The 27740-nt window shown below is 39.4% G+C and overlaps 1 protein-coding gene across 10 annotated transcripts in view; it reads left to right on the top strand.

Annotated features, from left to right (window-relative positions):
* HNRNPC (heterogeneous nuclear ribonucleoprotein C) overlaps positions 1-17852 on the top strand; it is a 56890-nt gene extending 39038 nt beyond the window's left edge. For 8 of the 10 annotated variants that reach the window (XM_088840021.1, XM_055435339.2, XM_055435336.2 and 5 more), the window contains 4 exons: positions 8530-8690; positions 9252-9365; positions 9608-9768; positions 9868-17852. In XM_088840021.1, the coding sequence (XP_088696147.1) occupies positions 8530-8690; positions 9252-9365; positions 9608-9768; positions 9868-9951 (520 nt within the window). In that variant the 3' untranslated portion in view covers positions 9952-17852. The remainder of the gene's footprint in view (positions 1-8529; positions 8691-9251; positions 9366-9607; positions 9769-9867) is intronic. The other 2 variants (XM_055435343.2, XM_055435346.2) reach the window with 1 other exon arrangement.
* Positions 17853-27740: the final 9888 nt, after the last annotated feature.

Consider the following 27740-nt stretch of genomic DNA (forward strand, 5'->3'; position numbering starts at 1 on the left):
GAACACTGGAGTGGGTTGCCATTTCCTTCTCCAATGTGTGAAAGTGAAAAGTGAAAGTGAAGTCGCTCAGTCGTGTCCGACCCTTAGTGACCCCACGGACTGCAGCCTACCAGGCTCCTCCATCCATGGGATTTTCTAGGCAAGAGTACTGGAGTGGCTTGCCATTGCCTTCTCCGGCAAAAGAAGATTACAGAGCCAATTATTGATTGCTTTCATTAATTCTACAGAGGTTATTGATTCCTGCTATTTGTAAGTATCAGTGCGTGTGGTGTTCCCCAGCTTTGATCACTGTTCTTTGCGCAAGGTAGTTAAACCTTACAGAGGTACTGCTAAACCTTTGTTTTTCTGGGTTTTTTTTTTTTTCCTGTTTATTTTGTTTTCCTTTAGCTGAAAAAAACTTAGTTAAAATATGATGTTTTGGGTGCCTTATATATTGAATGAATCCTGCACAGCAGACCTGTTTATCATTAACTCCCTTAATCATTTATTTTTTTTTTTTAATTTTATTTATTTTTTTGCATTACAATAGTTTAATATGAACAATCAGAACTAATTAACAGTATAACAATATTTTACAACTGAAATAATTAAAATAAACTATAAAATTACTACATAAAACAGGTCTGATCTAGCTTATTTACTTTCTATAATCTCTTCAGTGCTGCAAAACCATTTATTTCTTTTTTTTTTTCATGTTTTAATAAACACTTCGTCTTTTTGTATTGCTTTTTTTTTCATCACAATAATAGAAATATCATATATCACTGTAAAACACATTTCCACATAAATGCTGATAAGCACAAAATATTTTTCATCATTTACATTTTAACTGTAATAATATATGGCAGAATTAAAGCTGCATCCATCATGTGTCTAACTCACCTTGCTGTAATGAATTTTTAAATGTAATGGTTTCTGTCGCAAAGTAAAATCGTACATAATGTCTAGTGACACAGTACGCTGGTGGATGGGTGGATTTGGAAAATGGAAATGCAACTTCATTTTTAATTAGATTTATAAACTTCACCACCTCCACCTCCAGCCAGCTTCCCAACCCTCTCTCCCACCACCATTATTTATTTATTTTTTTTTTTAAAATGAGGCTTTTAATTAATGTTTGACAGAGCTGATTCAGGTTGAATAGACTAAATTTCTTTAAACAAACTTACTTATACTCCAGAGTCCTTTAAAAACTTAATAGCATTTATACATTGAAGGTATTTGATTTTCTTGTAACTAGCACTTCAAATGCAACAAACATTTGAAGCAACAAGCATTTGACCCAACAAGTAAAACTTTCTACAGTTCATAACTTTTATAAATAAAATAAATGTATAGTGAATAAGTTCTCTGAAATATTTCAATATTTCTGCAGGTTTAGTAACATCGTAAAATACATTTCAACTAAAATTCACAAATCTAAAAACCTGTTAGGCATTTTTAGGCGTTTTAAGTTGGAAATGAAGACCAATGTTACATCGTAATATGCCAATTACAAATAGTACTTCAAATAGCAAATACTACAGTTTGTCCCAAACTTTAAAAACTATTCATGAACTCAACACTGAACTATTGATGGCTATGAGAATTGTTTCCTAGCCTTTTTGAAAATTTCAACCCATTTACGTTTAAGGTAATTATTGATAAGTACGATCCCGTAGCCATTTTCTTTATTACTTTGGGTTCAAGTTTATACACTCTTTCTGTGTTTCCTGTCTAGAGAAGATCCTTTAGCATTTGTTGGAGAGCTGGTTTGGTGATGCTGAATTCCCTCAGCTTTTGCTTGTCTGTAAAGCTTTTGATTTCTCCTTCATATTTGAATGAGATCCTTGCTGGGTATAGTAATCTGGGCTGTAGGGTATTTTCTTTCATCACTTTAAGTATGTCTTGCCACTCCCTTCTGGCCTGAAGAGTTTCTGTTGAAAGATCAGCTGTTATCCTTATGGGAATCTCCTTATGTGTTATTTGCTGCTTTTCCCTTGCTGCTTTTAATATTTGTTCTTTGTGTTTGATCTTTGTTAATTTGATTAATATGTGTCTTGGAGTATTTCGCCTTGGGTTTATCCTGTTGGGGACTCTCTGGGTTTCTTGGACTTGGGTGATTATTTCTTTCCCTATTTTAGGGAAGTTTTCAACTATTATCTCCTCAAGTATTCTCTCATGGTCTTTCTTTTTGTCTTCTTCTTCCGGGACTCCTATGATTCGAATGTTGGAGCGTTTAACATTGTCCCAGAGGTCTCTAATATTGTCCTCATTTCTTTTAATTCGTTTTTCTTTTTTCCTCTCTGTTTCATTTATTTCTACAATTTTATCTTCTAGTTCGCTAATCCTGTCTTCTGCCTCTGTTATTCTATTGTTTGTTCCCTCCAGAGTGTTTCTGATCTCATCTATTGCATTATTCATTGTATATTGACTCTTTTTTATTTCTTCTAAGTCCTTATTAAATCTTTCTTCCATCTTCTCAATCCTTTTCTCCAGGTTATTTATCTGTAACTCCATTTTGCTTTCAAGATTTTGAATCATTTTCACCATCAAAATTTGAAATTCTTTATCAGGTAGATTCCCTATATCTTCTTCTTTTGTTTGTGTTGGTGGGCAATTATCTTGTTCCTTTACTTGCTGGGTATTTCTCTGCCTCTTCATCTTGCTTATATTGCTTTGCTTGGGGTGGCCTTTCCCTCTTCTTGCAGTTTGTGGAGTTCTCTTTATTATGTAGTTTCTTCGCTGTGTGTGGGGCTGGACGGGTGACTTGTCCGGGTTCCCTGGTTAGGGAGGCATGTGTCAGTGTTCTGGTGGGTGGAGCTTGATTTCTTCTCTTTCCTTTAGAAGACAATGGCTGCTTTTCTGGGAGCCTGATGTCCTCTGCCAGTATTCAGAAGTTGTTTTGTGGACTTTACTCCGCATTCAAATGTTCTTTTGATGAATTTGTGGGGAAGAAAGTGGTCTCGCCGTCTTATCCCTCCGCCATCTTGTTCCTTCCTCCCCAGAACACTGGATTCTTATATTCCACTTGATCGTGGAGTACCTCTTCCCAGCTGCTCCAGCAAGGCAAAGCCGCTGTACCTTACCTTGGACGAGGGGTATCTCCTCAAGGCCGCCCCTCCTGCTTTGAATGTGGATCAGCTCCTCTCGGCCCTCCGGTGCCCAAGCAGCCACCGCCTCCTGGAGGTGGTACAGCTCGTCTCGGCCACCGCCCTAACCCTGGGTGCGGGGCAGCTCCTCTCACCCACGATTCTGCACGTGGTCGGTTGCGCCGGGAGCCGGGCGTCTCTCCCGTCTGCGCCGCCGGGAGCCGGGCGTCTCTCGCGTCTGCGCCGCCGGGAGCCGGGCGTCTCTCGCGTCTGCGCCGCCGGGAGCCGGGCGTCTCTCGCGTCTGCGCCGCCGGGAGCCGGGCGTCTCTCGCGTCTGCGCCGCCGGGAGCCGGGCGTCTCTCGCGTCTGCGCCGCCGGGAGCCCGGCGTCTCTCGGTTCTAGTTGTTATGCTCGTATGGAGCAGTGATGACCGTCCTCATGACGGAGCCATTGCCCCTCTCCTTCCAGGAGCTTCTAAGCCTGATTTCTGCATGGAGCCTATATTAACGGGTGTCTGCAAGGCCATGATGGTCAGGTACTTCTACAATGCCTCTGCCGGCCTCTGTCCCCTTAATCATTTAGTTGAGCAGTATTTGCTGTTTTTAATTTTAACTGTCCTACAGATAATCTGTATCCTTAATAGTCCAAAAGAACAGTTTAAAGAAAGTTAAGGACCAGAGTGCAACTGTGTAAATTTACGTTAGTAATTGGCACATTACCTGTAAATTATGTTGTCAAAACAAGTGTTTATAGTTATATCCAGTGTGGTTTCTCCCAGACTAGTCAAGGGAACATTTGTAGAGGGGTGCCTACAAATAACAATTAGAAATTATTTCTTAATTTAGAAATAAAACACAAATTACAAGAATTTCACTAGTGGGTTTATTTTAAAGGTCAACAGGGTAAATTTCACATCATGAAAAGGTGGGGGTTGAGGGTGAATATTGATACATAGTAGCTTTATTTTAATGTAAACCTGAACTAAACATGTTACATAGTCATGGGGGGAGAGCTTCCCCAGTAACTCAGATGGTAAAGAATGTGGGAGACCTGGGTTTGATCCCTGGCTCAGGAAGATCTCCTGGAGTAGGAAATGGCAACTTACTCCAGTATTCTTGTCTGGAGAATTCCATGGACAGAGAATCCTGGCAGACTGTATATAGTCTATATTTCGAAGAGCTGCAAAGAGTTGGACATGACTGAGGGGCTTCCCTGGTGGCTCAGAGGTTAAAAGCGTCTGCCTCCAATGTGGGAGACCTGGGTTCGATCCCTGGGTAGGGAAGATCCCCTGGAGAAGGAACCGGTAAGCCACTCCAGTATTCTTGCCTGGAGAATCCCATGGACGGAGAAGCCTGGTAGGCTACAGTCCACGGGGTCGCATAGAGTTGGACACGACTGAGCGACGGAACGGAACGGAACGGAGTGACTAATAGTCATTTTTAGCAATTTCCCCTTAGGTAATTAAAGGCAACAGTCTACTCATTCATAAAACTGAGATGTAAAAAAAATACGTACTATTAAAATTTTATTGTGTTAAATTTAAAATTTTTTTGGTTCGTAAATTATGTGTTTAAAAGAATTGTATACCATAGTCTTCAGTAATAAGTTTAAGATAATTTCATTGTGTTAATAATTACTAAAAAGCAATTTTAAGACATAAAGTCTACTGAGGGTATTGTGCTGGCAATCCAGTCTAGTGAAAAATTTGGTAATTTTCTTATGATCAGAAGACAGTTACCTAAATCATTCAAATAAGGTTTTTCAGATGGTTTTCTAAAGGGTATAATGTTCAAAGATGCCAGTTACTGAAGGCCTTGATTTTTTAATAATTTTATTTATTTATTTTTAACTGTTAGGTCTTAGTTGCAGAGCATGGACTCTTCCCTTGTGGCACGTGGGCTCTGTAGTTGCAGCATGTGGGCTTTTTTTTTAGTTCCCTGACCAGGGAATTGAGCCCATGTGCGCTGCGTTGGAAGGCAGATTCTTAACCACCAGGGAAGTCTGAAAGACTTTGATTCTTGAACAGTTTCTTTAATTCTGGCATTCATGAGTATCAGTAGTTGATAACTCTGCTCATCCAGTGTACTGCTTCATCCACACAAGGCCAGATAGATAAATGCTGTAAAACGCCTTTTCTTTGTGGCAGATCTGTACAGCATAATGTTACGTAAGGGGTGTGTTGTGAAGGTTTACTTTGGATGATATATTGGGAAACTTAAAATTGAAGTTGTATAAGTTGTAGATTGTTGTAAATTGAAGCATTCACAGAATTTTAGCAGACAGTTTGAGGGAGTGTCTGACATCCTAAATCCCCAAAATATAGTAGCCTATAAAATCTGACCCTTTTCTAGGAAAATAAAAAATAATCAGGAAGAAACTTCATCTTGAGATTTTTCTGTTGCAGATGAAAAATAATGTAGTGGGAGAAAAAAATATTTCCTAACCCTTGAATGAAATTATGAGATTGTGTGTTTAAACTGAATTTGGTAAGTCAGTATTGTTAGGGGGGCGATAATCTTAATTGATTGCCTGCTGCTGCTAAGTTGCTTCAGTCATGTCCGACTGTGCGACCCCATAGACGGCAGCCCACCAGGCTCTCCCGGTCCCTGGAATTCTCCAGGCAAGAACACTGAAGTGGGTTGCCATTTCCTTCTCCAAGCATGAAAGTGAAATCGCTCAGTCGTGTCCGACTCTTAGCAACCCTATGGACTGCAGCCCACCAGGCTCCTCCGTCCATGGGATTTTCCAGGCGAGAGTACTGGAGTGGGTTGCCATTGCCTTCTCCCTAAAGTAAGCATTCTGGAGAATGTAGATTTTTGCCAGTACTTTATTCTAGTTGTTTCTACTTTGGTAATAGTTATGTGTATTACTAATCAGGTTTTCTGAGGCCAGAGATCACTGTGTTACGTTTAGTTATTGAATAAGCTTGCCTTTGAATAATAAGGCCTTGTAATGCTCATGTTTTAGCTTGGAGATTTTTTTTAGTTTGGAGATTAGAGGGGTTTTTTTTTTGGTCTTATCTGTTAGATTATTAGCTAATGTGTGTCCACAAGTGTTTTGATTTATTTAAAATGATATTTTAGTTGCCTTTTTATTTTGACTAGATTTTATACCAACACTTAGGTTCTGAACTCAGTGGAGTCACAGTTCTCTTCCATGTTCAATGCTTGTTCTTTAGCAACAATGTAATTTTCATGAAGACTTTTTAATGGCTTGGGCTTTATATTTAGAGAATTCAGCTCTTTCATTACCTCCTGTGATTTACTGTATAACTTTCTTGTGGGGGAAGTAGTTACTTAGTTTGTACCTTGAAGCTGTAATAGGAAGCTTCCTATTATCTATTCTATAACCATAAAAATTATCTCAGTAGGTGTGGTTTTTCTCTTCCTGTTTTCTCTTTCTCATGTTTTCACATTGATGAGCTTTGGAATCTTATAAGGCATGGTCTACTTAAACTTCCTTGGGAAAGGAATGTTTGTGAGTTTTTTGAGAGCCCATTTTTGCTTAAGCAGCAGTTAAGTTCTGTAGCCCTAAAAGCCTTCAGCATAACCAGTTGATCATTTTTCTTCAGAGAACTAAAGCATTTGACTTCCTGTGTGTTCATGATGCTATTACATAAATCGAAAATATACACTGTGCTTCTTCATTTTTGTTACAGCGATATATACCCTGGTAAGATGAAGTAGTGTGGTTCAAAAAAGAAATTTCAGTGCCTTAGAGCATAGGGAATCTGGAATGGCTAGTTCATTGGTTTGGAGACTGATGCCGGTGAGTGAGTGGGTTGGAAGGTAGGTTAGATCTCTAAATCCAGCAGGGCTCAGGCATGAGCTCTTTCATGCCTGAAGGTGTGGTAACTCACTTTTTTACTCCCAGAAATTGTACAGAGTATCACAAAGGAAAGTAGTTTCTGAACACTGATATTTTACAGTTTCTAGATCATTATACTTTGGAAAATTTGGGGCCAAAAGACAAATAGCTTTATGTAAAAATGGAAGAAAGTAGTTACAGTAAAAAGTTACTAAGTAGCTCTTTTGGTAATTCCCATAAATGAATTAAAACTGACAAACAGCTTGGTTAATACTCTTCTACTGAGAAGAAACCTCTGCAGAAGCATGAGCCTACTTTCTGAATCATAGGATCTTAAATTTTCTTATTTCCTAGGATTCAAACTTCCTTATTGGAACTTAAAACAAGGCATGACTGTTTTAATAACTTACCAAGGGTTGATTCTTTGGCACAATGGGAAATCAATAACTACTGTGTTTCAAGAGGAAGGGTATAGGGTGGTCAGTACTAAAATCTTTAGGATTAATAGTACGTTATTCCCTCACTTATTTGGCAGTACACACATACTCTTAAATTAGGAAAATGTTCCTGTCATGCTTCCTTGCCTTGTGAGACTGTAGAATCAATGTTCTCACTGCCAGGATTGGAGACTTATATAATTCAGAGAAAACTAGCCACTGATGAGGTGTATAAGAGGGAGATGCATCACATTATATAATGGTTTTAAAATTTCAGCGCTTTGAAGTTAGGCAGGGGAACAGTTGGTGGATGTTGGCCTTGGAGTCAATAGCTTAAATGGTTCAGAACTAGAATTACTAGTTTTTTTCCTACTGGTATGTATTAACTTATGCCCTACAGGCTTTTGTAAAAAGAACAACATGGAATAAAGACTTTCTGGAACTAATGTCCTTGTGGGAAGGTTTTTGTTGTAGGTTTTTCTCTTTATAGATATAAGCACCAGTACCATGCCATCACTTTGGTATATCTTTAGCAGTCACAGGAATACTTACTTACTCAGTGGAAGCAGCAGTTGAAAAATCTGTAATTTTTGAGAGCTAAATGTGTGCTGGGCAATGAATTTAGGCACTAGTGAATAGTGAACAAGATAGACAATATCCTCTGTTGGAGCTTTGAGTGGAGCTTATGCTAAATGTTGTTAGAATTGATAGTTGTATGTTCAACCCAGCTAACACATATGAAATGCCTGTTTCTATAGGCCAAAAGCAGTTAATCATGGAAGTTTTATATGGTTCAACCTAATACTACAAACTAATGATGATTATTTGTATGCTTCTGTGGGTGAAAATGCCAGGATTTTAGCTAATAATAGCTCGGTTTGCAAGGTTGGTTACTTGGAGTCATTTGTGAGTACTTTATTTGCTTATAATATTGTAGCACATATATGAAAGGAATAAGAACAAAGGCAAAGTAAGGTTCTATCAGTGATGCCGTTGTACACAGGAACCTTTATGTCCAGAGCTTAAGGCAACCATTGGATATGTGTACGTGTACAGTTGCAGTATTAAAAAGAATAAAGTGGCCTTTTGAATGAAATTAGCAAAAAGAAGTGATTGCTAGATGATTGACAATAATATATCATTTTATAAGGATTCAGTTGTTGGATCTTCCTGACTTAGTTGTGAAGAAATTCTGTTTTCCTTTTATCCAATAGGATGTACAGTTATCCAGCACGTGTTCCTCCTCCTCCTCCTATTGCTCGGGCGGTAGTGCCCTCAAAACGCCAGCGTGTATCAGGAAACACCTCACGAAGGGGCAAAAGTGGCTTCAATTCTAAGAGTGGACAACGGGGATCTTCTTCTAAGTCTGGAAAGTGTAAGTATTATTACTGCAGCTTTCTGGTTCTGATATTTCTTGTATGTTGAGTTTTGGAGATTAACGCAGTTAATAATATTCAAAACTTTTCTGTTTGTAAAAATAGCTTTGTGTAATCAAATAATGGAAGATGAGAAAATAGTGATTAAGGGGCCAGCTCTAGGCAGCCTTCTGTCCTTAAGGCCTTGGTAATTTGGAAAAGTCATTAGATTTTAAGGAGTTGCAACACCCATTCAGTGTATAATATAATATTGCTAAAACTAGAAAATGGTTTAAATAGAATTGAGGGGTTTTTTTTTAGCAGGCTTACAAAAGTAATAATGCTGCTGCTAAGAGAATAGATTCATTAGATTCAGTTTTCAGCTAATAATCAAAAGATCGGTGACCTCACTCACCACCACCACCACCCCCCCATTACTAGGACAATCTGGTATAGGCTCCATTTCTCTCTAAGGATCTCGTGTTGACTACTATTGTATAGTCTAGAGGGGGAATGTGTTTGGTTATCTGGTAGCTTCTGGTACATTTGATTTTAATCTAGGTTTTTGTTTGTATTAAAAGTGAAAGGAGATGACCTTCAGACCATTAAGAAGGAGTTAACCCAGATAAAACAAAAAGTGGATTCTTTACTGGAAAGCCTGGAAAAAATAGAAAAGGAACAGAGCAAACAAGGAGGTAAGTGGTCCCATTGCTTGTTGGGTGTAAAGTAGAGTTAGTTACCTAAGCTAGTTGCAAGTATATGTTGGAATAGTGGGGTATAAAGCAATTGAATATGAAACTTGTGGAATTTGAATTGGGAAGGGCATTTTGTGGGAGGATTTAGGTTTGTGCTGCAGTTCTATGATATGTTAGTGGGGATTGTCTACATCCTGTGGACATTACTTGCCCCTAGACAGACTTGTCCTTCTCATCCCCAGTAGAGATGAAGAATGATAAGTCAGAAGAGGAGCAGAGCAGCAGCTCCCTGAAGAAAGATGAGACTAATGTGAAGATGGAGTCTGAGGGGGGTGCAGATGACTCTGCTGAGGAGGGGGACCTACTGGATGATGATGATAATGAAGATCGGGGGGATGACCAGGTGAAAACCACGGGAAAGGAAAGAAAGAGGTGGTGGAGGGGGGATCAGGGACACATGGAGTGCCTCTAACTCCATCCTATTTGTGTCTGTTTCTCACAGCTGGAGTTGATCAAGGATGATGAAAAAGAGGCTGAGGAAGGAGAGGATGACAGAGACAGCGCCAATGGCGAGGATGACTCTTAAGCACATAGCGGGGTTTAGAAATCTTGTCCCATTATTTCTTTACCTAGGCGCTTGTCTAAGTCAAAATTTTCACCAGATCCTCTCCCCTAGTATCTTCAGCACATGCTCACTGTTCTCCCCATCCTTGTCCTTCCCATGTTCATTAATTCATATTGCCCTGCGCCTAGTCCCATTTTCACTTCCTTTGACCCTCCTAGTAGTTATGTTAAGTCTTACCCTGTAATTTTTGCTTTTAATTTTGATACCTCTTTATGACTTAACAATAAAAAGGATGTATGGTTTTTATCAACTGTCTCCAAAATAATCTCTTGTTATACAGGGAGTACAGTTCTTTCCATTCATAAAATAGTTGCTTCCCTAACTACAAAGGCAGTCTCATTAGTTGAGTAGAACCTGAGAGCAGCTTTGAGTTAGAGGTATGTGTGTTATACCCCACATAAGAGTGCTATGTGGGGCTGTTCAACACAAATGTAACAATGTATTTTTGTGAATGAGAGTTGGCATGTTAAATGCATCCTCTAGAAAAATAGTGTAATAGTCATAAGATTTGTTTTCTAAAGTTGATACTGTGGGTTATTTTTGTGAACAGCCTGATGTTTGGGACCTTTTTTCTCAAAATAAACAATACCTTATTAAACCAGGAATTTGGAGAAAAAATAAATACCCTGATTTTTTTATTTTTGTATTTTATAATTGTTTACTTCAAATTCTTTGTTTCACAGCAGCCTTCACAAAACCCCTAGAATGTACTAGATGTATTTATCTTTGAGTCATAATTATCATGCATACCAACATACACTTCAGCTTAGGTTTCACTGGGGTGGGTGTTGAATCCAGGAGACCAGTAACTTGGATTGAAGTGGAGATGTGTTTGCAGAAATGGCTTCTAAAGCCTAATGAAGAAGTCTGGGAAGTTCCTTAAGCCTTTTTGTCAATGTTTTGTGATCCAGTTGGCACCTTTTTTGAGATTTTTTGTTGTGTGCTGAATTGTTTCATCCTTAAGTAGAAGAGGCTCAAACATGTCAAGAGTGAAACAGCTGGAGAAGGAAACTTGTCTTTTCTTCCCTTTGTTTTTTAATTGCTCTTTATACCCCCAGTTACCAAATGGATTCCGAGTCTCTGCCTCAGTGTTAACTGAAAATTGTAGAGCTCTCTATTTCCTGGTCTTCTGTAGTCTCTTCCTTTTTACAAAACTGCGAGGACAGAGTCACACATTTATTTTACTTTCAATTAATTCAGTCCATTCAAGCTAATTTTAGGCATGGTACCAATTAGCACCCAAACTTGGACTTATTAAATTGCTTTCAGGTTTGTGATGCTTGCCTTGTCCTGAAAGGCCGTTCTTATTTATGTTTCATGCTTCAGTTTTTCTGGCAGGACAGGACAAAAACATGGTTAGTTTGAGCTGTTAAAACTTACACAAACCTTGGATTTCCCAGAAAGTTGCTGCTGTTTCAAAGGCATTTATATACAACTTGGTAGGAACAGAAGTCATGTCCTATTTATAAAGGTTCCATAAATCATTTTATATAACAGAATAGAAGGGAAAGGCTGAACTATGGACTGCCCTTGTATCTTATATCACGGTATATAAGTAGGTTTTGTTAGATACCTTGGTCAAAAATACTTATAACTACCTTGTTTTATATGTTCTCATATGTTACACAAACTCAGAATTTAGCACATAACTGATGACAAGAAAATAAATTAGATCCTTAGAAGAAGGGTCAGATTTCTAGGTCAAAGTTCTAAGATGCTAATAAAAGCTGTTTTGAGATTTTTAGCCATCAGTATTTTAAAATACTGGACCACTTAGCCCAGGCATGAAAGTGTCTTTTTCATTCCATATGAAACCAATATTGAAAAACCTATGGAAATCTCAAAGTAAAATACAGTGTTGGATTTGCTTGGATATAAAATTTAGAATAATGGGTTTTCTCAGTATACCATGAAATCTAATACCCTTGAAGCTTTAGGGTACTTTTATTTAGAGATCAGTTTTTAAAATGTGCTTTTTCTGAGAACACATGGCTGGCCTGTGGCCACACTGACTGACCATGTTTAGTCGCTAAATTGTGTCCACTTCTTGGCAACCCCGTGGACTGATCACTGATGAACTAATTTTGTTTTCAGAAGAGAACCAGGAAACATCATTACTGACTATAGCCTGGGAGAACGAAGGACTTAGCCACATTAAAAAGTTCTGTACCGTTAACCTTTTTATTTAGAATGAGGAAAATTCAGCTGCACCAGTATAAAGTGGGGTTTGAATTTTGGGACCCTAGTTAAGATCACCTTGACCAAGAAAATGCATTTCAGTTGAATTCACAGGGGTCAAAGAAAAAGTAGTACCCTGATTACTTGCAGAAACTAGTTAACAGTAGTAAGCATGTGTGACATAGAAATGAGGGTGATGAGTCAGTCTTATATATAATAATGCAGAGTGGGGATACTGAGTAACTTTAAAGAGCCTCACTTGCTTTATCAGTGCTGTAACTCACAGAGAACAGGCATGTCTACTGTGATTGAATAATAAAGGGACACTATGTTGGAGGATTTTTAGTGTTAGGAGGAACATTAGAGACAAAAATTTGGCCAGTTAAACTGTATAGATGGCTACCTGACTGGAATGGCAGAATTCCAAATGTTTAGAGAAAGAGATTAGGGATTCTGAAGGTTAATTTTTATTAATCAAATTAATCAAGGAGAAAGCCTCAAAAAAGTCCTATTGTGAGCTAGAGTGGGACTCTTTCCCCCACCACTTGAATTAAAACTACAAGAGAGGTTAGGAAGAGAGAAGGGATAATATAATGAGGAATATGCCAAAAAGACAAGTTAATGGGAAGGAGTTCTAACCTAAGACATACAGGGAATAAGAAGCTGCTGCACAGTTCACTGGAATTTTCTGAGATGATGGAAATGTGTCATCATGCATTGACCAATATGGTAGCCTTGTGAGTGAGCCTTTGAAATGTGGCTAATATGGGGATTTCCCTGGCGGTCTAGTGGTTAGGATTCTGGGCTTTTACTGCCGAGGACCTGGGTTTGATCCCTAGTTTGAGAACTAAGGTCCCACAGGCTGTGCAGCCCCATCCCCCAAAATGTGAGGAATTGGAATTTCATTTTAACTTGAGTAGTCACATGTAGTGACTGCCTTCTTGGATGGTAGTAGAGAATATTGAGCAGTTTTTAAACAAGTAATAGATAATTGCTTACTAACTCAAACTTACTTGAATAAAGTGACTGTTTCCAAGATGTTCCATGTCTGGAGTTGAAAATACTTATTACTGAGCCCCGGGCACTAACAATGAAGACTTCCCTAGAGCACTGAACATTACCTAGAACATCCCTTGACCCTAAATTGAGTATTTCCCTAGCCTGAGAACATGTACAACCGCAAGCCTACTCTGTTGTGTAATCCACTCTCTTGAAAAAATCCACCATTTTTCTTTCCATCTGTCCACCGAGTACTGGAGTGGTTCACGGACCTAATCACTGGAAAAGCGCATTGTTGAAAAATGCCTGGATAAGAGCTGAATAATTTGTAAAAATTATTCTTTGTTAGGATAGAAGAACAATGACTGCATTCTTTTACCCTGTACCTTGAGGCTGTGTGTGTGATTCATGAGAAGCACCTGGCAGTACCATTACAGGAATGTCCTAAAGAAAAGTCTCTCCCAAAAGGACTTATAATGTGGAGGGAGTTAGATGACACAGATTGACCCAGACAAGCCACAATAATGAATTGATGGTGTGACTATGAGACATATTGGGGGTAGGAGGAAGGTGAACCTGTTGATTTCCAGCTTGGTCCTTGGTTAACAGCTTTACTAGTTTCTAACATCCAGATTTAGAAGTCTTATATTGGACTTCAATGTATGGACATTTTTTGGGTTTAGCGTTTTTTAGGCCTGTTTTGTCTCTGCCTTAAAGGATACTTGTTCCTTCAAGCAGAGTTAACAGTGTCATACTTCAAACACCCTGTTGTTGGTCTTTCTGGGAGAAATCAACCTAACCAGAGAGCTTGTAGTGGACCAGGTAGTCTGCTGAATAGCAGGCTAGAACCAGCTGCCAGCCCAGCCTCACCCACAAAATTTCTCTCCCTGCTTGGAACCTGTGTTTTACTTTTTGTTAGTTTCCTCATCCTGCCAAACCTGACCTTTCGTCAAAATTTTATACACACTCTTCACAAAAGTTGTTGGGTAGCGTCAACTAGGTCATTCCCAGAGTCCCAGAAGTGGCTGGGGTTTAGTTGCCAGGAAGTTGTCTGCATAACTGCAGAAAATCCTGTGCTGGCTTGTACTGTCCTTTACAGGTGCCCCATGTTGGACGGACCTCCCAACTACAGGTATTTCAGCCCTGCCTTGGGCAGAGGAACAGCCTTTGACAGCATCCTCACTTTGTTTTCTCAAGACACTTTTGGAGATGGATGACCTCAGTGTTAGCTGTCAGTGTTTTCATTCCATCTTAACCTGGGAATACAAACTTGATCCATTCTGGTGGGGCCCTCCAACTAGCTGGGTACATACCCAGGGTTCTACTATCTCGCCCTCTACCTGGGATCAGGCACATGGCAGCACACCCCTGCAGTTGTGCTTTCTTGTCCTGTTCACCAGAGTGTAAGTATGTACATCTTTCTTGGAAAGACTTAACACCCCCAGTAGAGTTCTGCACTTCAAGGATTCTGCAGTTTTCACACAAGGGACTCGAAGGTTTGTTTTCCTTAAATCTCTACAGAACTTGGAAAGCTCTGACTTAGCTTTGGTGTATCTGGAGTCATTTTTCAACTTTTTCTCACCAAGATGGCAGCCTCCTGCCTGTCTTCTGTACACTTGATTTTCATTTTGCCTCCCTCAGAATGCCCTTTGGATGTTTTTTCATCATTGGTTCCCTAGCCATGTTCTCCCCCTGCTCTCTTGTGGCAGTTTTATGGCAATCTTCAGTTCTTTTCCTTAAGCACTATTGACATCTATCAGTTTCAGAATATCCTGGCCCAATTCAGTTGCAACATGGCCACACCTTTTTTTGTAAGAAATGTGCTAGTGAAACATCAATCAAGGTTAACAACACATGTACATTTGCATCTAGCTCATGAGGCAAGCCACTCCAGTACTCTTTCCCAGAAAGTCCCATGGATGGAGGAGCCTGGTAGACTGCAGTCCGTGGGGTCGCTAAGGGTCAGACACGACTGAGCGACTTCACTTTCACTTTTCACTTTCACACATTGGAGAAGGAAATGGCAACGCACTCCAGTGTTCTTGCCTGGGGAATCCCAGGGACGGGGGAGCCTGGTGGGCTTCCGTCTATGGGGTCACACAGAGTCGGACACGACTGAAGTGACTTAGCAGCAGCAGCAGCATGTAAACACAATTTGCTCTGCTTAGAAATAAAGATGATACAGCATACATTAATAGCTGGTGTTAAAGCCCATGTGCCTTCTAAACAACTGTTCAGTTGTTTTTTTCTCACCATCTTGACTGCTGTCATCCCAGGCCAGGCTACTGTCACCCTTCCCCTGGCTTGCTCAGTACCCTCATGTATAACCATACCCACTGTGATCCTTTTCTAGTCCACTTAACTACACATCAATTACAATAGCGTTTTCAAAATAAAATGATGGCACTTTTCAGCTTAAAACCCCCCTGGCCTTACTTGCCCTTAGGATAATGACAAAACAGTGTTCAGTCACTTAAGTCATGTCCTACTCTTTGTGACCCCATGGATTGCAGCATGCCAGGCTTCCCTGTCCATCATCAACTCCCGGAGCTTGCTCAAACTCCTGTCTATTGAGTCAGTGATGCCATCCAACCATCTCATCATCTGACATCCCCTTCTGTCTTCAGTCTTTCCCATTGTCAGGGTCTTTTCCAGTGAGCCAGTTCTTCATGTCATGTGGCCAGAGTATTGAAGCTTCAGCATCAGCCCTTCCACTGAATATTCTGGACTGATTTCCTTTAGGATTGACTGCTTTGATCTCCTTGAAGTCCAAGGGACTCTTCAAGAGTCTTCTCCAACACCACAGTTTAAAAGCATCAATGGGCTAACCCTGCCTGAATGTCCAGCTGCCCTGCCATACGCTCCTGGTCTTTATCTTTTCCAACCATATGGAACTTCTCTTTGCCCCACCTACTTCCCATGCTCTTCTCCCTCCACCTTTACTCATTTGTCCATAGTTAACTTCTATTCATTCTTAGAATTTAGCTCAGGTGTCACTCCAGGAATCCTCCCTTCCTTTCCTAACTAGACCAGTAGGCTCTCAGAACCAGGAGTCTTTGTAGCACTGATGACACAATTTGTATGATTATTTGATTAATAAGTTTTAGAGTTGAAACAATGAAAGCAGAAACCACATCTGTTAATGGTCACCAATATATCCCAAGTGCTTAACACAGTATCTGACACAAAAGTACATGTTTGATGTATGAATGAAGAAAGAAAGACATGGAGAAGAGTTAGCCTAGTGTAAGGCAGTCTTAGAAACAGCAGCAGGAATGCCAAACAAGGCTGAAGAACTGACTTCACAACACACCTGGAAGAATGTAATGCCTATGCCTGTCTCAAGGAGGTGCTTTCCTCACAGGTGGACTTCAGTGCCTTTGCTTCCACTGTTTCACAATCCTCGTCCAGTGTTAGTCACTAACAAGTCCCTTAATGATCTGTCTGATGCCAAGAAAAGTGTACACACACACACACACACACCCTATAAGGTGCAAACATTTTAAGCATATAGCTTGACGGTTTGTAAAGTGAACCACCCTGATCAGGATATGGAATGATACCAGTACCCCAGAAACCTTCATGCCCCCTCCAGTCATTATACCACTAGGTAACCACTATTCTGACTTCTGTCACCATTAGATAGGTTTTGTCTGTTTTTGAAGTATGTATGTATGGAATAGTATTGTGGAAGTTTGGGCTTCCCCAAGAAAACACTTGGATGCAGTAGTTTATTGAGGGATTGATCCTGGAAGACAGGAGTAGTGAAGTGGGGAGAGTTAGTTAAGGAAAAGCCAACATAAAGGTGTGTTATTGAGACAACATGTAATGCTTTCCAGAATTGTCTGAGAAATGGGAGAATAGAGGCTGGAATATGCTGGCTCCTGTTCCCCATTAACTTATACAATTATGGGCTATAATCAATCTTAATAGGCTCCAGCAGCATTGAAAGACATTTGGACTATTTTCAGTTTGAGATAGTACTGTTATGAACATTCCTAAACCTGTCTTTGGAGAACACACAGGTACACATTTCTGTAGGGTATATAATTGGGTGGAATTTGGGGGTCATATAATATGTGTATATTTAGCTTTAGTAGATACTGCAAAACACTTTTCCCAAAGTTAAACTAATATATATTCTTACTGTAAATGAAATTTTCAATTCTCCACATCCTTGCCAACATGATATTGTTAGTCCTCTTAATTTTAGGTTTTTTAATGAGTATGTAGTGGTATCTCACTTTGTGTTTCCTTTTGGTAAACTTTTTATTGTATAATTAACATAGAAAAGTGCACAAACCATGTATAGCTGTTAACTTTTCTCACACTGAATATACACAATAGCTAGAAGTCAAGAACTGGAAAATCACCAGTATAGCCCCATGTGTGCATGCCCTCTTCTCATCTCTATACCACCATCCCAGGAACATACTATTCTGACACCATGGATTATTTCTTCCTGATTCTGAACTGTAAATAAATGGTATAATATGTAGTTTTTGTGTCTGACTTTTTGATTCAACATCATGTGCAATTCATCTCTATTGTTGCATGTTCATACTGTTGTAGACTATTATGCTGTAAAAATATACTGCAATTTATTCATTCTGTGAGTAGGTATTTGTACTGTTTTTGGTTTTGGATGTTATGAATAAAGCTGCTATGAACATTCTTGAACACATGTATCTATTTCTTCTGGTTATGAAACTAAGAATGAAGTTACTGGGATAAAGAGTATTCTCCACACCCTTGCCTACCTGCTATATTCTCTCTCTAATTTTAAAGATGCTTAGTGGTTGATCGCCAAAGAATTGATGCTTTTGAACTGTGGTGTTGGAGAAGACTCTTGAGAGTCCCTTGGACTGCAAGGAGATCCAACCAGTCCATTCTAAAGGAGATCAGTCCTGGGTGTTCATTGGAAGGACTGATGCTAAGGCTGAAACTCCCAATACTTTGGCCACCTCATGCGACGAGCTGACTCACTGGAAAAGAGTCTGATGCTGGGAGGGATTGGGGGCAGGAGGAGAAGGGGACGACAGAGAATGAGATGGCTGGATGGCATCACCGACTCGATGGACATGAGTTTGAGTGAACTCCGGGAATTGGTGATGGACAGGGAAGCCTGGCGTGCTATGATTCATGGGGTTGCAAAGAGTCGGACACGACTGAGCGACTGAACTGAACTGAGTGGTATCACATTAAATTTTTCTTTTATAAAAAATAAAAAATAAGACTTTAATGTTTGACTTACAGGAAAGTTGCAAAGATGTCCAGAGAACTCCTTGTGTATCCCTCATCCCTCATTAAGTTTCTCTTAATGTTAACATCTTAACACTACCATGGCACATTCGTCAAAAATAAGAAGCCAATACTGGCATATTACTGTTAAACTCCAGACCTTATTCAGATTTTGCCAGTTCTTCCCTATATGTGTGTGTGTTTCTGCTCAGTTTTGTCACATGCATAAATTCGTGTAACCACCACCACAATCAGTATAATGAAGAGCTGTCCCATTACCACAAGGGAACATTTGTGTACTATTTATCACTTCATTGTGTGCTCCCACATCCTCCCACTACCATCCCTAAGCTGTGGAAACCACTAACCTGTCCATCACCATAATTTTAAAATTTCAAGAAGTTATATAAATGGTATCAGACAGTATGTAGATAATTTTAAGTATGGCTCCTCCCCACCCCAACAGCAAGATGCCCTTTAATTTCATCCAAGTTGTTACATGTATCAATAGTTTGTTCCTTTTTATTGCTGTGGATATTCAAGTGTTTTAATTGTTCATCTGGCTAAGGACATCTGGGATGTTTCCAGTTTGGAGCTATTAAAAACAGCTGCTATGAATAACTGTGTATCAGTTTTTGTGGACAATTTGTGGTGATTGGTGAGTAGTATGGTAAATGTACATGTTTATTTTTATTAAAAACTGCCAAACTATTTACCAGAGATGCTGTAATATTTTACATTCCCATGGACAATGTATGAGACATCCAGTTTCTCCATATACTTGCCAGGATTTGGGATTGTCACTCAATTTTATTTTCACTTTTCTGATAGGTTTGTAGTGGCTTTCTGGTTTTGTTTGCTTGTTTGTATTTCCCTAGTAGCTAATGGTATTGACCATCTTTTCATGTGCTTATCTGTTATCCATACATCCCTCTTTGGCAAAATAGCTGTTCATGTTTTTATCAATTTTATCATTGAATTTTTTAAACTGCTAAGTTTTGAGAGTTCTTTATATTTTCCAGCTCCATGTCCTTTGTTGAGATGGCTTGCAAATGTTTCCCCCCACTCTGTAGCTTGGTTTTTCATCTTAACAGAGACTTTGTGGAAAAAAAGTTTTAAATGTTGGTGAAGTCCAGTAATCAGTTCTTTTTCTTTTATGATCATGCTTTTAGTGTCATTTCTAATAATTCTTTACCAGGACTTGAGCCCTGCCAATTTTCTCCTATGTTTTTCTCTTAAAATTTCTTGAGTTTTAGCTTTTATGTTAAATCTATGATTCATTTAAAGTTATTTTTTGTATAAGATGAGAGATTTAGACTGAAGGATGTTCTTGTTCTTGTTTTTTTTTTTTAAACTATGGCTATTCAATTATTCCAACACCATTTGTTGAATTTCAGTTCATCCTCCACTGAAATGCTCCTGCACTTTTGTCAAAAATGAGTTGAGCATAGTTGTATGGGTCTATTTCTAGTTTCTCTCTTTTGTTCCATTGTTCAGTGTATTAATCCATTTGTCCATATCATATTTTTTTAACTGCAGCTATATAGAAAGTCTTAAAATTGGGTAGAATGTTTATTTCCACTTTACTAATCTATGTTTTCAAACTTGTTTTAGTTATTTCCTTTGCATTTCCATATGCATTTTGGAATATGCTTGTATGTTAAAAATCTTACTTGGATTATGATAGGAAATGTATTAAATCTATAGTTCAGTTTAGGAGAATTGATGGCTTTAATCAATGTTGAGTCCTTTAATCCATGAACATGGTATGACTTTCCCTTTGTTTAGGTCTTTTCTTTTCATCAGCGTTTTGTACTGTTATCTTGATCTTGCATCATCTTGTAACCTTAACTGAACTCTTATTCTAGTAGTTTCAGGTTTTTAATAGCTTCATTGGGAAATGAATTTTCTCCGTGCATTGAGAATTTTATAGATTCATCTCCAAGATCCATGCCATCTGCAAATATGAATTTTCTTCCTTTCCAGTACGTATGATTTTTGTTTTCTTTCATTCTTGTACTGGCTAGGATTTGTAGTACTATGATGCATAAAGACCAGACATCCTTGCTTTGTTCCCAGTTTGAGGGGGGAAATACTCACTCTTTTACCATAAGTATGATATTCGCTATAGATTTTTCACATATACTCTTTATCTGGTTGAGATAACTTCCGTCTATTCCTAACTCACTGAGAATATTTTTTCATGAAGAGCGTTGAATTTTGTCTGTAGATTTCCTTGGGTAGTATAGTCTTTTTTTTTTTGGCTGTGCCACACAACTTTATTTAGTTTCCTGGCCAAGGATCGACTTGTGCCCCATGCAGTGGAAGCATGGAGTTCCAACCACTGAATCACTAGAGAATTCCTGGTAATATGGTCATTTTAAAAATATTGATCCTTCCAATCCAAGAACACAGTCTATCTTTCCATCTGTTTGTGTCATCTTTATTTTCTTTCATCACCATTTTACAGTTTTCAGAGTACATTTCTCCTGCCTCCTTACATAGATTTATTCCTATGTATAATGGATAAACTTTTGTTTATCCATCTACTTAATGGACACTGATTTGCTTCTTCCTATTGACTGTTGTGAAGATTGCTGCTGTGAACATGGTGTACAAATATCTATTCAAGTTTCTGCTTTCACTTTTTTGGCTATGTACTTTGAAGTAGAATTTCTGGATCATACGCAAATTCTATTCAAATTTCTGAGGTGTTTGTCACACCATTTTCTACAGTGGTCACACCATTAATTTTCTGGTCACACCACATGGCTTATGGGATCTTAGTTCTCCAACCAGAGATCAAACCCAGGCCCTGGCAGTGAGAACACCGAATTCTAACCACTTAACTGCCGGGGAATTACCTTGGCTGCACCGTTTTAAAGTCTTACCAGCAATGCCAAATGTTCAAATTTCTCCACGTCCTCCCCAATACTTGTAATTATTTTTCTTTCTTTTTTTGATAATAGCCATCACAGTATATGTTAAGTAGTATCTCAATGTGGTTTTGATTTGCATTTCTTTGCCAATAAAGGTCTGTCTAGTCAAGGCTATGGTTTTTCCAGTGGTCATGAATGGATGTGAGAGTTGGACTGTGAAGAAAGCTGATCGCCGAAGAATTGATGCTTTTGAACTGTGGTGCTGGAGAAGACTCTTGAGAGTCCCTTGGACTGCAAGGGGATTCAACCAGTCCATTCTAAAGGAGATCGATCCTGGGTGTTCATTGGAAGGACTGATACTAAAGCTGAAACTCCAATACTTTGGCCACCTCATGAGTTGAGTTGACTCACTGGAAAAGACTCTGATGCTGGGAAAGATTGAGGGTGGGAGGAGAAGGGGACAACAGAATGAGATGGCTGGATGGCATCACCAACTTGATGGACATGAGTTTGAGTAAACTCCGGTAGTTGGTGATGGACAGGGAGGCCTGGTGTGCTGTGATTCATGGGGTCGCAAAGAGTTGGTCACGACTGAGCGACTGAACTGAACTGAATGATTAATAATGTTAAACATTTTGGCTGTGTTTATTGACCAGTTTTATATGTTCCTTGGAGTAATGTCTATTCAAATCCATTATTTATTTATGGCTGTGCTGGGTCTTAAGTTGTGGTGAGTGGGGGCCACTCTTTGATGTGGTAAGTGGGCTGCTCACTGTAGTGGCTTCTCTGTTGCAGGGCACAGGCTCTAGGTGTGCAGGCTTCAGTAGCTGACTTGGGCTCAGTAGTTGGGGTGCATGAGCTTAGTTGCCTCATGGCATGTGGGATTTTCATGGACCAGGGATTGAATTCATGTCCCCTGCATTGGCAGGTGGATTCTTTACTACTGGACCACCAGGGCAGTCCCTTTTGCCCATTTTTTAATCCAGTTGTTTCCTTTTTGTTGGGTTAAAGAAGTCCTTTATGAATTCTGGATATCAATTCCTTATGAGTTACATGATATTCAAATATTTCCTTTCATTCTGTGGGTTGTGTTTTCACTCTTAATTTTCTGTGAAAGTTGCTCAGCCATGTCTGACTTTTCGCAACCCCATGGACTATACAATCCATGGAATTCTCCAGGCCAGAATCCTGGAGTGGGTAGCCTTTCCCTTCTCCAGGGGATCTTCCCAACCCAGGGATCAAAACTGGTCTCCCACATTGCAGGTGGATTGTTTACCAGCTGAGCTACAAGGGAAGTCCTAATTTTCTAGAGTGTTTTTTCTTTTAATTTATTTATTTTTTAGTTGAAGGATAATTGCTTTACAAAATTTTGTTGTTTTCTGTCAAACATCAACCTGAATCAGCCATAGGTATACATACGTCCCCTTCCTCTTGAACCTCCCTCCCATCTCCCTCCCCACCCCACCCTTCTAGGTTGATACAGAGCCCCTGTTTGAGTTTCTTGAGTCACATAGCAAATTCCCATTGGCTATCTCTTTTACACATGGTAATGTAGTAGTTCATTGACTATGGCAAAGCCTTTGACTGTGTGGATCACAATAAACTGTGGAACATTCTGAAAGAGATGGGAATACCAGACCACCTGACCTGCCTCTTGAGAAACCTGTATGCAGGTCAGGAAGCAACAGTTAGAACTGGACAGACTGGTTCCAAATAGGAAAAGGAGTACGTCAAGGTTGTATATTGTCACCTTGCTTATTTAACTTCTATGCAGAGTACATCATGAGGAACGCTGGGCTGGAAGAAGCACAAGCTGGAATCAAGATTGCTGGGAGAAATATCAATAACCTCAGATATGCAGATGACACCACCCTTATGGCAGAAAGTGAAGGGGAACTCAAAAGCCTCTTGATGAAAGTGAAAGAGGAGAGTGAAAAGGTTGGCTTGAAGCTCAACATTCAGAAAACGAAGATCATGGCATCTGGTCTCATCACTTCATGGGAAATAGATGGGGAAACAGTGGAAACAGTGTCAGGCTTTATTTTTTGGGGCTCCAAAATCACTGCAGATGGTGATTGCAGCCATGAAATTAAAAGACGCTTACTCCTTGGAAGGAAAGTTATGACCAACCTAGATAGCATATTGAGGGGAAGGGACATTACTTTGCCAACCAAGATCCATCTAGTCAAAGCTATGGTTTTTCCCGTGGTCATGTATGGATGTGAGAGTTGGACTGTGAAGAAAGCTGATCGCCGAAGAATTGATGCTTTTGAACTGTGGTGCTGGAGAAGACTCTTGAGAGTCCCTTGGACTGCAAGGAGATCCAACCAGTCCATTCTAAAGGAGATCAATCCTGGGTGTTCACTGGAGGGACTGATGCTGAAGCTGAAACTCCAATACTTTGGCCACCTCATGCGACGAGCTGACTCACTGGAAAAGAGTCTGATGCTGGGAGGGATTGGGGGCGGGAGGAGAAGGGAACAACAGAGAATGAGATGGCTGGATGGTATCACCGACTCGATGGACATGAGTTTGACTGAACTCTGGGAGTTGGTCATAGACAGGGAGGCCTGGCGTGCTGTGATTCATGGGGTCGCAAAGAGTCGGACACGACTGAGCGACTGAACTGCACTGAATCTAAGTTTCCATGTTACTCTCTGCATACATCTCACTCTCTCCTCCTCTCCTCCCCTCTCCCCATGTCCATAAGTTTGTTCTCTATGTCTGTTTCTCCATTGCTGCCTTGCAAATAAATTTATCAATACCATTCTAGATTCCACATATACGCATTAGTATATGATATTTATCTTTCTCTTTCTGACTTAACTTCACTCTGTATAATAGGCTCTAGGTTCATCCACCTCATCACAACTGACTCAGATGTGTTCCTTTTTATGGCTGCGTAATATTCCATTGCATATATGTACAACAACTTCTTTATCCATTCATCTGTTGATGGACATCTAGGTTGCTTCCATGTTCTAGCTATTGTAAATAGTGTTACATTGAACATTGGGGTACATGTGTCTTTTTCAATTTTGGTTTCCTCAGGACATATGCCTAGGAATGGGATTTCTGGATTATATGGTGGTTTTATTCCTAGTTTTTTAAGGACTCTCCATACAGTCTTCCATAGTGGCTGTATCCATTTACATTCCCATCAACAATGCAAGACGGTTCCCTTTCTCCCCTCTCCAGCATTTATTGTTTGTAGATTTTTTGATGATGGTTATTCTGACTGGTGTGAGGTGATATCTCATTGTAGTTTTGATTTGTATTTCTCTAATAATGAGTGATGTTGAGCATCTTTTCATGTGTTTGTTAGCCATCTGTATGTCTTCTTTGGAGAAATGTCTGTTTAGGTCTTTTTCCCACTTTTTGACTGGGTTGTTTGTTTTTCTGGTATTAACTTGCATGAGTTGCTTGTATATTTTAGAGATTAATCCTTTGTCAGTTGTTTAATCTGCTGTTTTGTCCCATTCTGAGGGTTGTCTTCTCACCTTTGCTTATAGTTTCCTTTGCTGTGCAAAAGCTTTTAAGTTTAATTAGGTCCCACTTGTTTGTTTTTGTTTTTATTTCCATTACTCTAGGAGGTGAGTCATGGAGAAGGCAATGGCAACCCACTCCAGTACTCTTGACTGGAAAATCCCATGGATGGAGGAGGCTGGTGGGCTGCAGTCCATGGGGTCACTGGGAGTCGGACATGACTGAGCGACTTCACTTTCACTTTTCCCTTGCATGTATTGGAAAGGAAATGGCAACCCACTCCAGTGTTCTTGCCTGGAGAATCCCAGGGACGGCGGAGCCTGGTGGGCTAACATCTATGGGGTCGCAGAGTTGGACACGACTGAAGCGACTTAGCAGCAGCAGCAGCAGCAGGAGGTGAATCATAGAGGATCCTGCTTTGATTTATGTCATCAAGTGTTCTGCCTATGTTTTCCTCTAAGTGTAGTGTTTTAGATATTGCTTAAATATTACATTACACATAAAAAGCTGATCACAGTCTACTATTTTTATTTACCATTTTGAGCAAAATTTTGAAAACTGCCTTATTTAGATCCCTTTACCATGTTCCTTCATCATACAGTTGTCTTAAATATTTCCTTTACCTACATAGAGAACCACAACAGACAATTTCATTTTTTGCTTCAACCATCAAACAGAATTTTTTTTTAATTCAAGAGGAGCATAGTGTATTATGTTTAGTCATATTTTTACTTTTTTCATTGTCTTTTTCTTCATTACAAATGTTCCAAGATTTTTTTCAAGATCCTTTTTCAAAGATCTTGCTTTGTGTTTAGGTTGGTTGACAAAAATTCTTAGTTTTCCTTCATTTGAAAATGTCTTTATTTAACTTTCCTTCTTGAAGGGTATTTTCTCTGGATAGAGAATTCAAGTTTCACCATTTTTCCAGCACTTGAAGTGTGCCACTTCTTTCTGGCCTCCATGATTTCTCATGAGAAATCTAACATTTGAATTCTTATTCCCCTGTAGGTAATCCATTTTTTCTCTCTAGGTGCTTTCAGGATGTTTTCTTCTTTCTTGGTTTACAGAGGTTTGATTATGATGTTCTGGCTGTGATTTTTCTTTGGGTTCATCTTGTTAGGAATTATATGCTAGGCTTTTTGAATCTGCAGGTTTATGCCTGTCACCTAATCTTGGGAAAATTTAGCCTTTTTTTTTTTTTAATTAACAAATTCCCATTCTCTTTCTGTTCTTCTGGGACTGTGATCATACAAATGCTAGATCTCTTGTTATTGTCCCACAAGTACCTGAGAGTTTTTTTGTTTGTGTTTGTTTTATCTCTTTTCTCCCTGTTTGTTGTTTAGATAGGGTAGCTTCTATTGTTCTATCTTCACATTCACATATTTTTTCCTCTGTCATCCCCATTTGTACTATTTTAGCTCATTCAGTTACTTTAAATTTCAGTTATTTTATTTTTAAGTTCTAAGTTGGAAATTTAGATTGCCAATGGAAACTCAACTTTGTTTTAATTTGTATTTTCTATTTCTTTGCTGAAATTTTCTGTTCTTTCACTTGTTTTAAGCTTATTTATAATTTCTTATTGAAGCATTTTTATGATAGGTGCTTTAAAATCTTTTTCAGATAATTCTAACATCAGTGTTATTTTGGTGTTCATCTGGTGTTATTTTGGTATTCATTTGGTTCTTGGTATGACAAGTGGTTTTTTTGTTGTACTCTGGACTGACTATTATTTTATGACTTTCTAAATCTTATTTATGTCTTGTATTTTAGCAGGCCTCCAATGATACCTTGCTGGTTGGAAGTAAGGAAGGATACCTGTTTTTTCCACGGGGTGGGAGTGAAAATTCATGCTCTCCACTCAGCCTCTGCTGACACGGGGAGAAATGCTTTATTACTGCTGGGTAGGGGTAGAAATTTAGACTTTTGATTAAGCCTCTACTGACGTCATGCGTCTTCAGAGGGGCACTTTGTTACTGTCAGGCAGGAATGGAAGTCTAGACCCTCCATTCAGCTTCTGCAGAGAGAATGGTGCCTCACTACTACTGAAGGAGGTGGAATTCTACGTTCCTTATTCAGGATTGCTGACTGCATTTTTTGCTTTGGTGATTGGAGTAGTATGAATATTGCAAAAAGATTTTCTGTTCTCCTAGGCCACCCCTTTACCAGTCCTTTGACTAAAGATGGGATTTGAGGAGGGCGTTTTTAAAAACCTGTAATAATTTTAAAATCAGTTTGCAATTTCTAAAGACGAACTGTTGGGATTTTGAATGGGGCTGAATGTAATCTATAGATCAAATGGAATGAATTTTTATAATTTTGAGTCTTCTTTAGTTGTTTCAGTATTATTTAGTAGCTTCATGCACTTCATTATTTCAATTCAGTTCGGTCACTCAGTCATGCCTGACTCTGCAACCTCATGGACTGCAGCACGCTAGGCTTCCCTGTCCATTACCAGCTCCCAGAGTTTACCCAAACTCAAGTCCATTGAGTCAGTGATGCCATCCAACCATCTCATCCTCTGTCGTCCCCTTCTCCTCCTGCCTTCAATCTTTCCCAGCATCAGGGTCTTTTCAAATGAGTCAGCTCTTCGCATCAGGTAGCCAAAGTATTGGAGTTTCAGCTTCAGCATCATTCCTTCCATGAATATTCAGGACTGATTTCCTTTAGGATGGACTGGTTGGATCTACTTGCAGTCCATGGGACTCTCAAGAGTCTTCTCCAACACCACAGTTCAAAAGCATCAATTCTTTGCCACTCAGTTTTCTTTATAGTCCAACTCTCACTTCCATACATGACTACTGGAAAAACCATAGCTTTGACTAGATGGGCCTTTGTTGGTAAAGTATGTCTCTGCTTTTTAATATGCTGTCTAGGTTGATTATAACCTTTCTTCCAAGGAGCGTGCGTCTTTTAATTTCATGGCTGCAGTCACCATCTGCAGTGATTTTGGAACCCCCCAAAATAAAG

This window comes from Moschus berezovskii, chromosome 9, assembly GCF_049115385.1.
Source record: "Moschus berezovskii isolate FMDL1 chromosome 9, NW_MosBer_1.0, whole genome shotgun sequence".
NCBI classification, from domain to species: Eukaryota; Metazoa; Chordata; class Mammalia; order Artiodactyla; family Moschidae; genus Moschus; species Moschus berezovskii.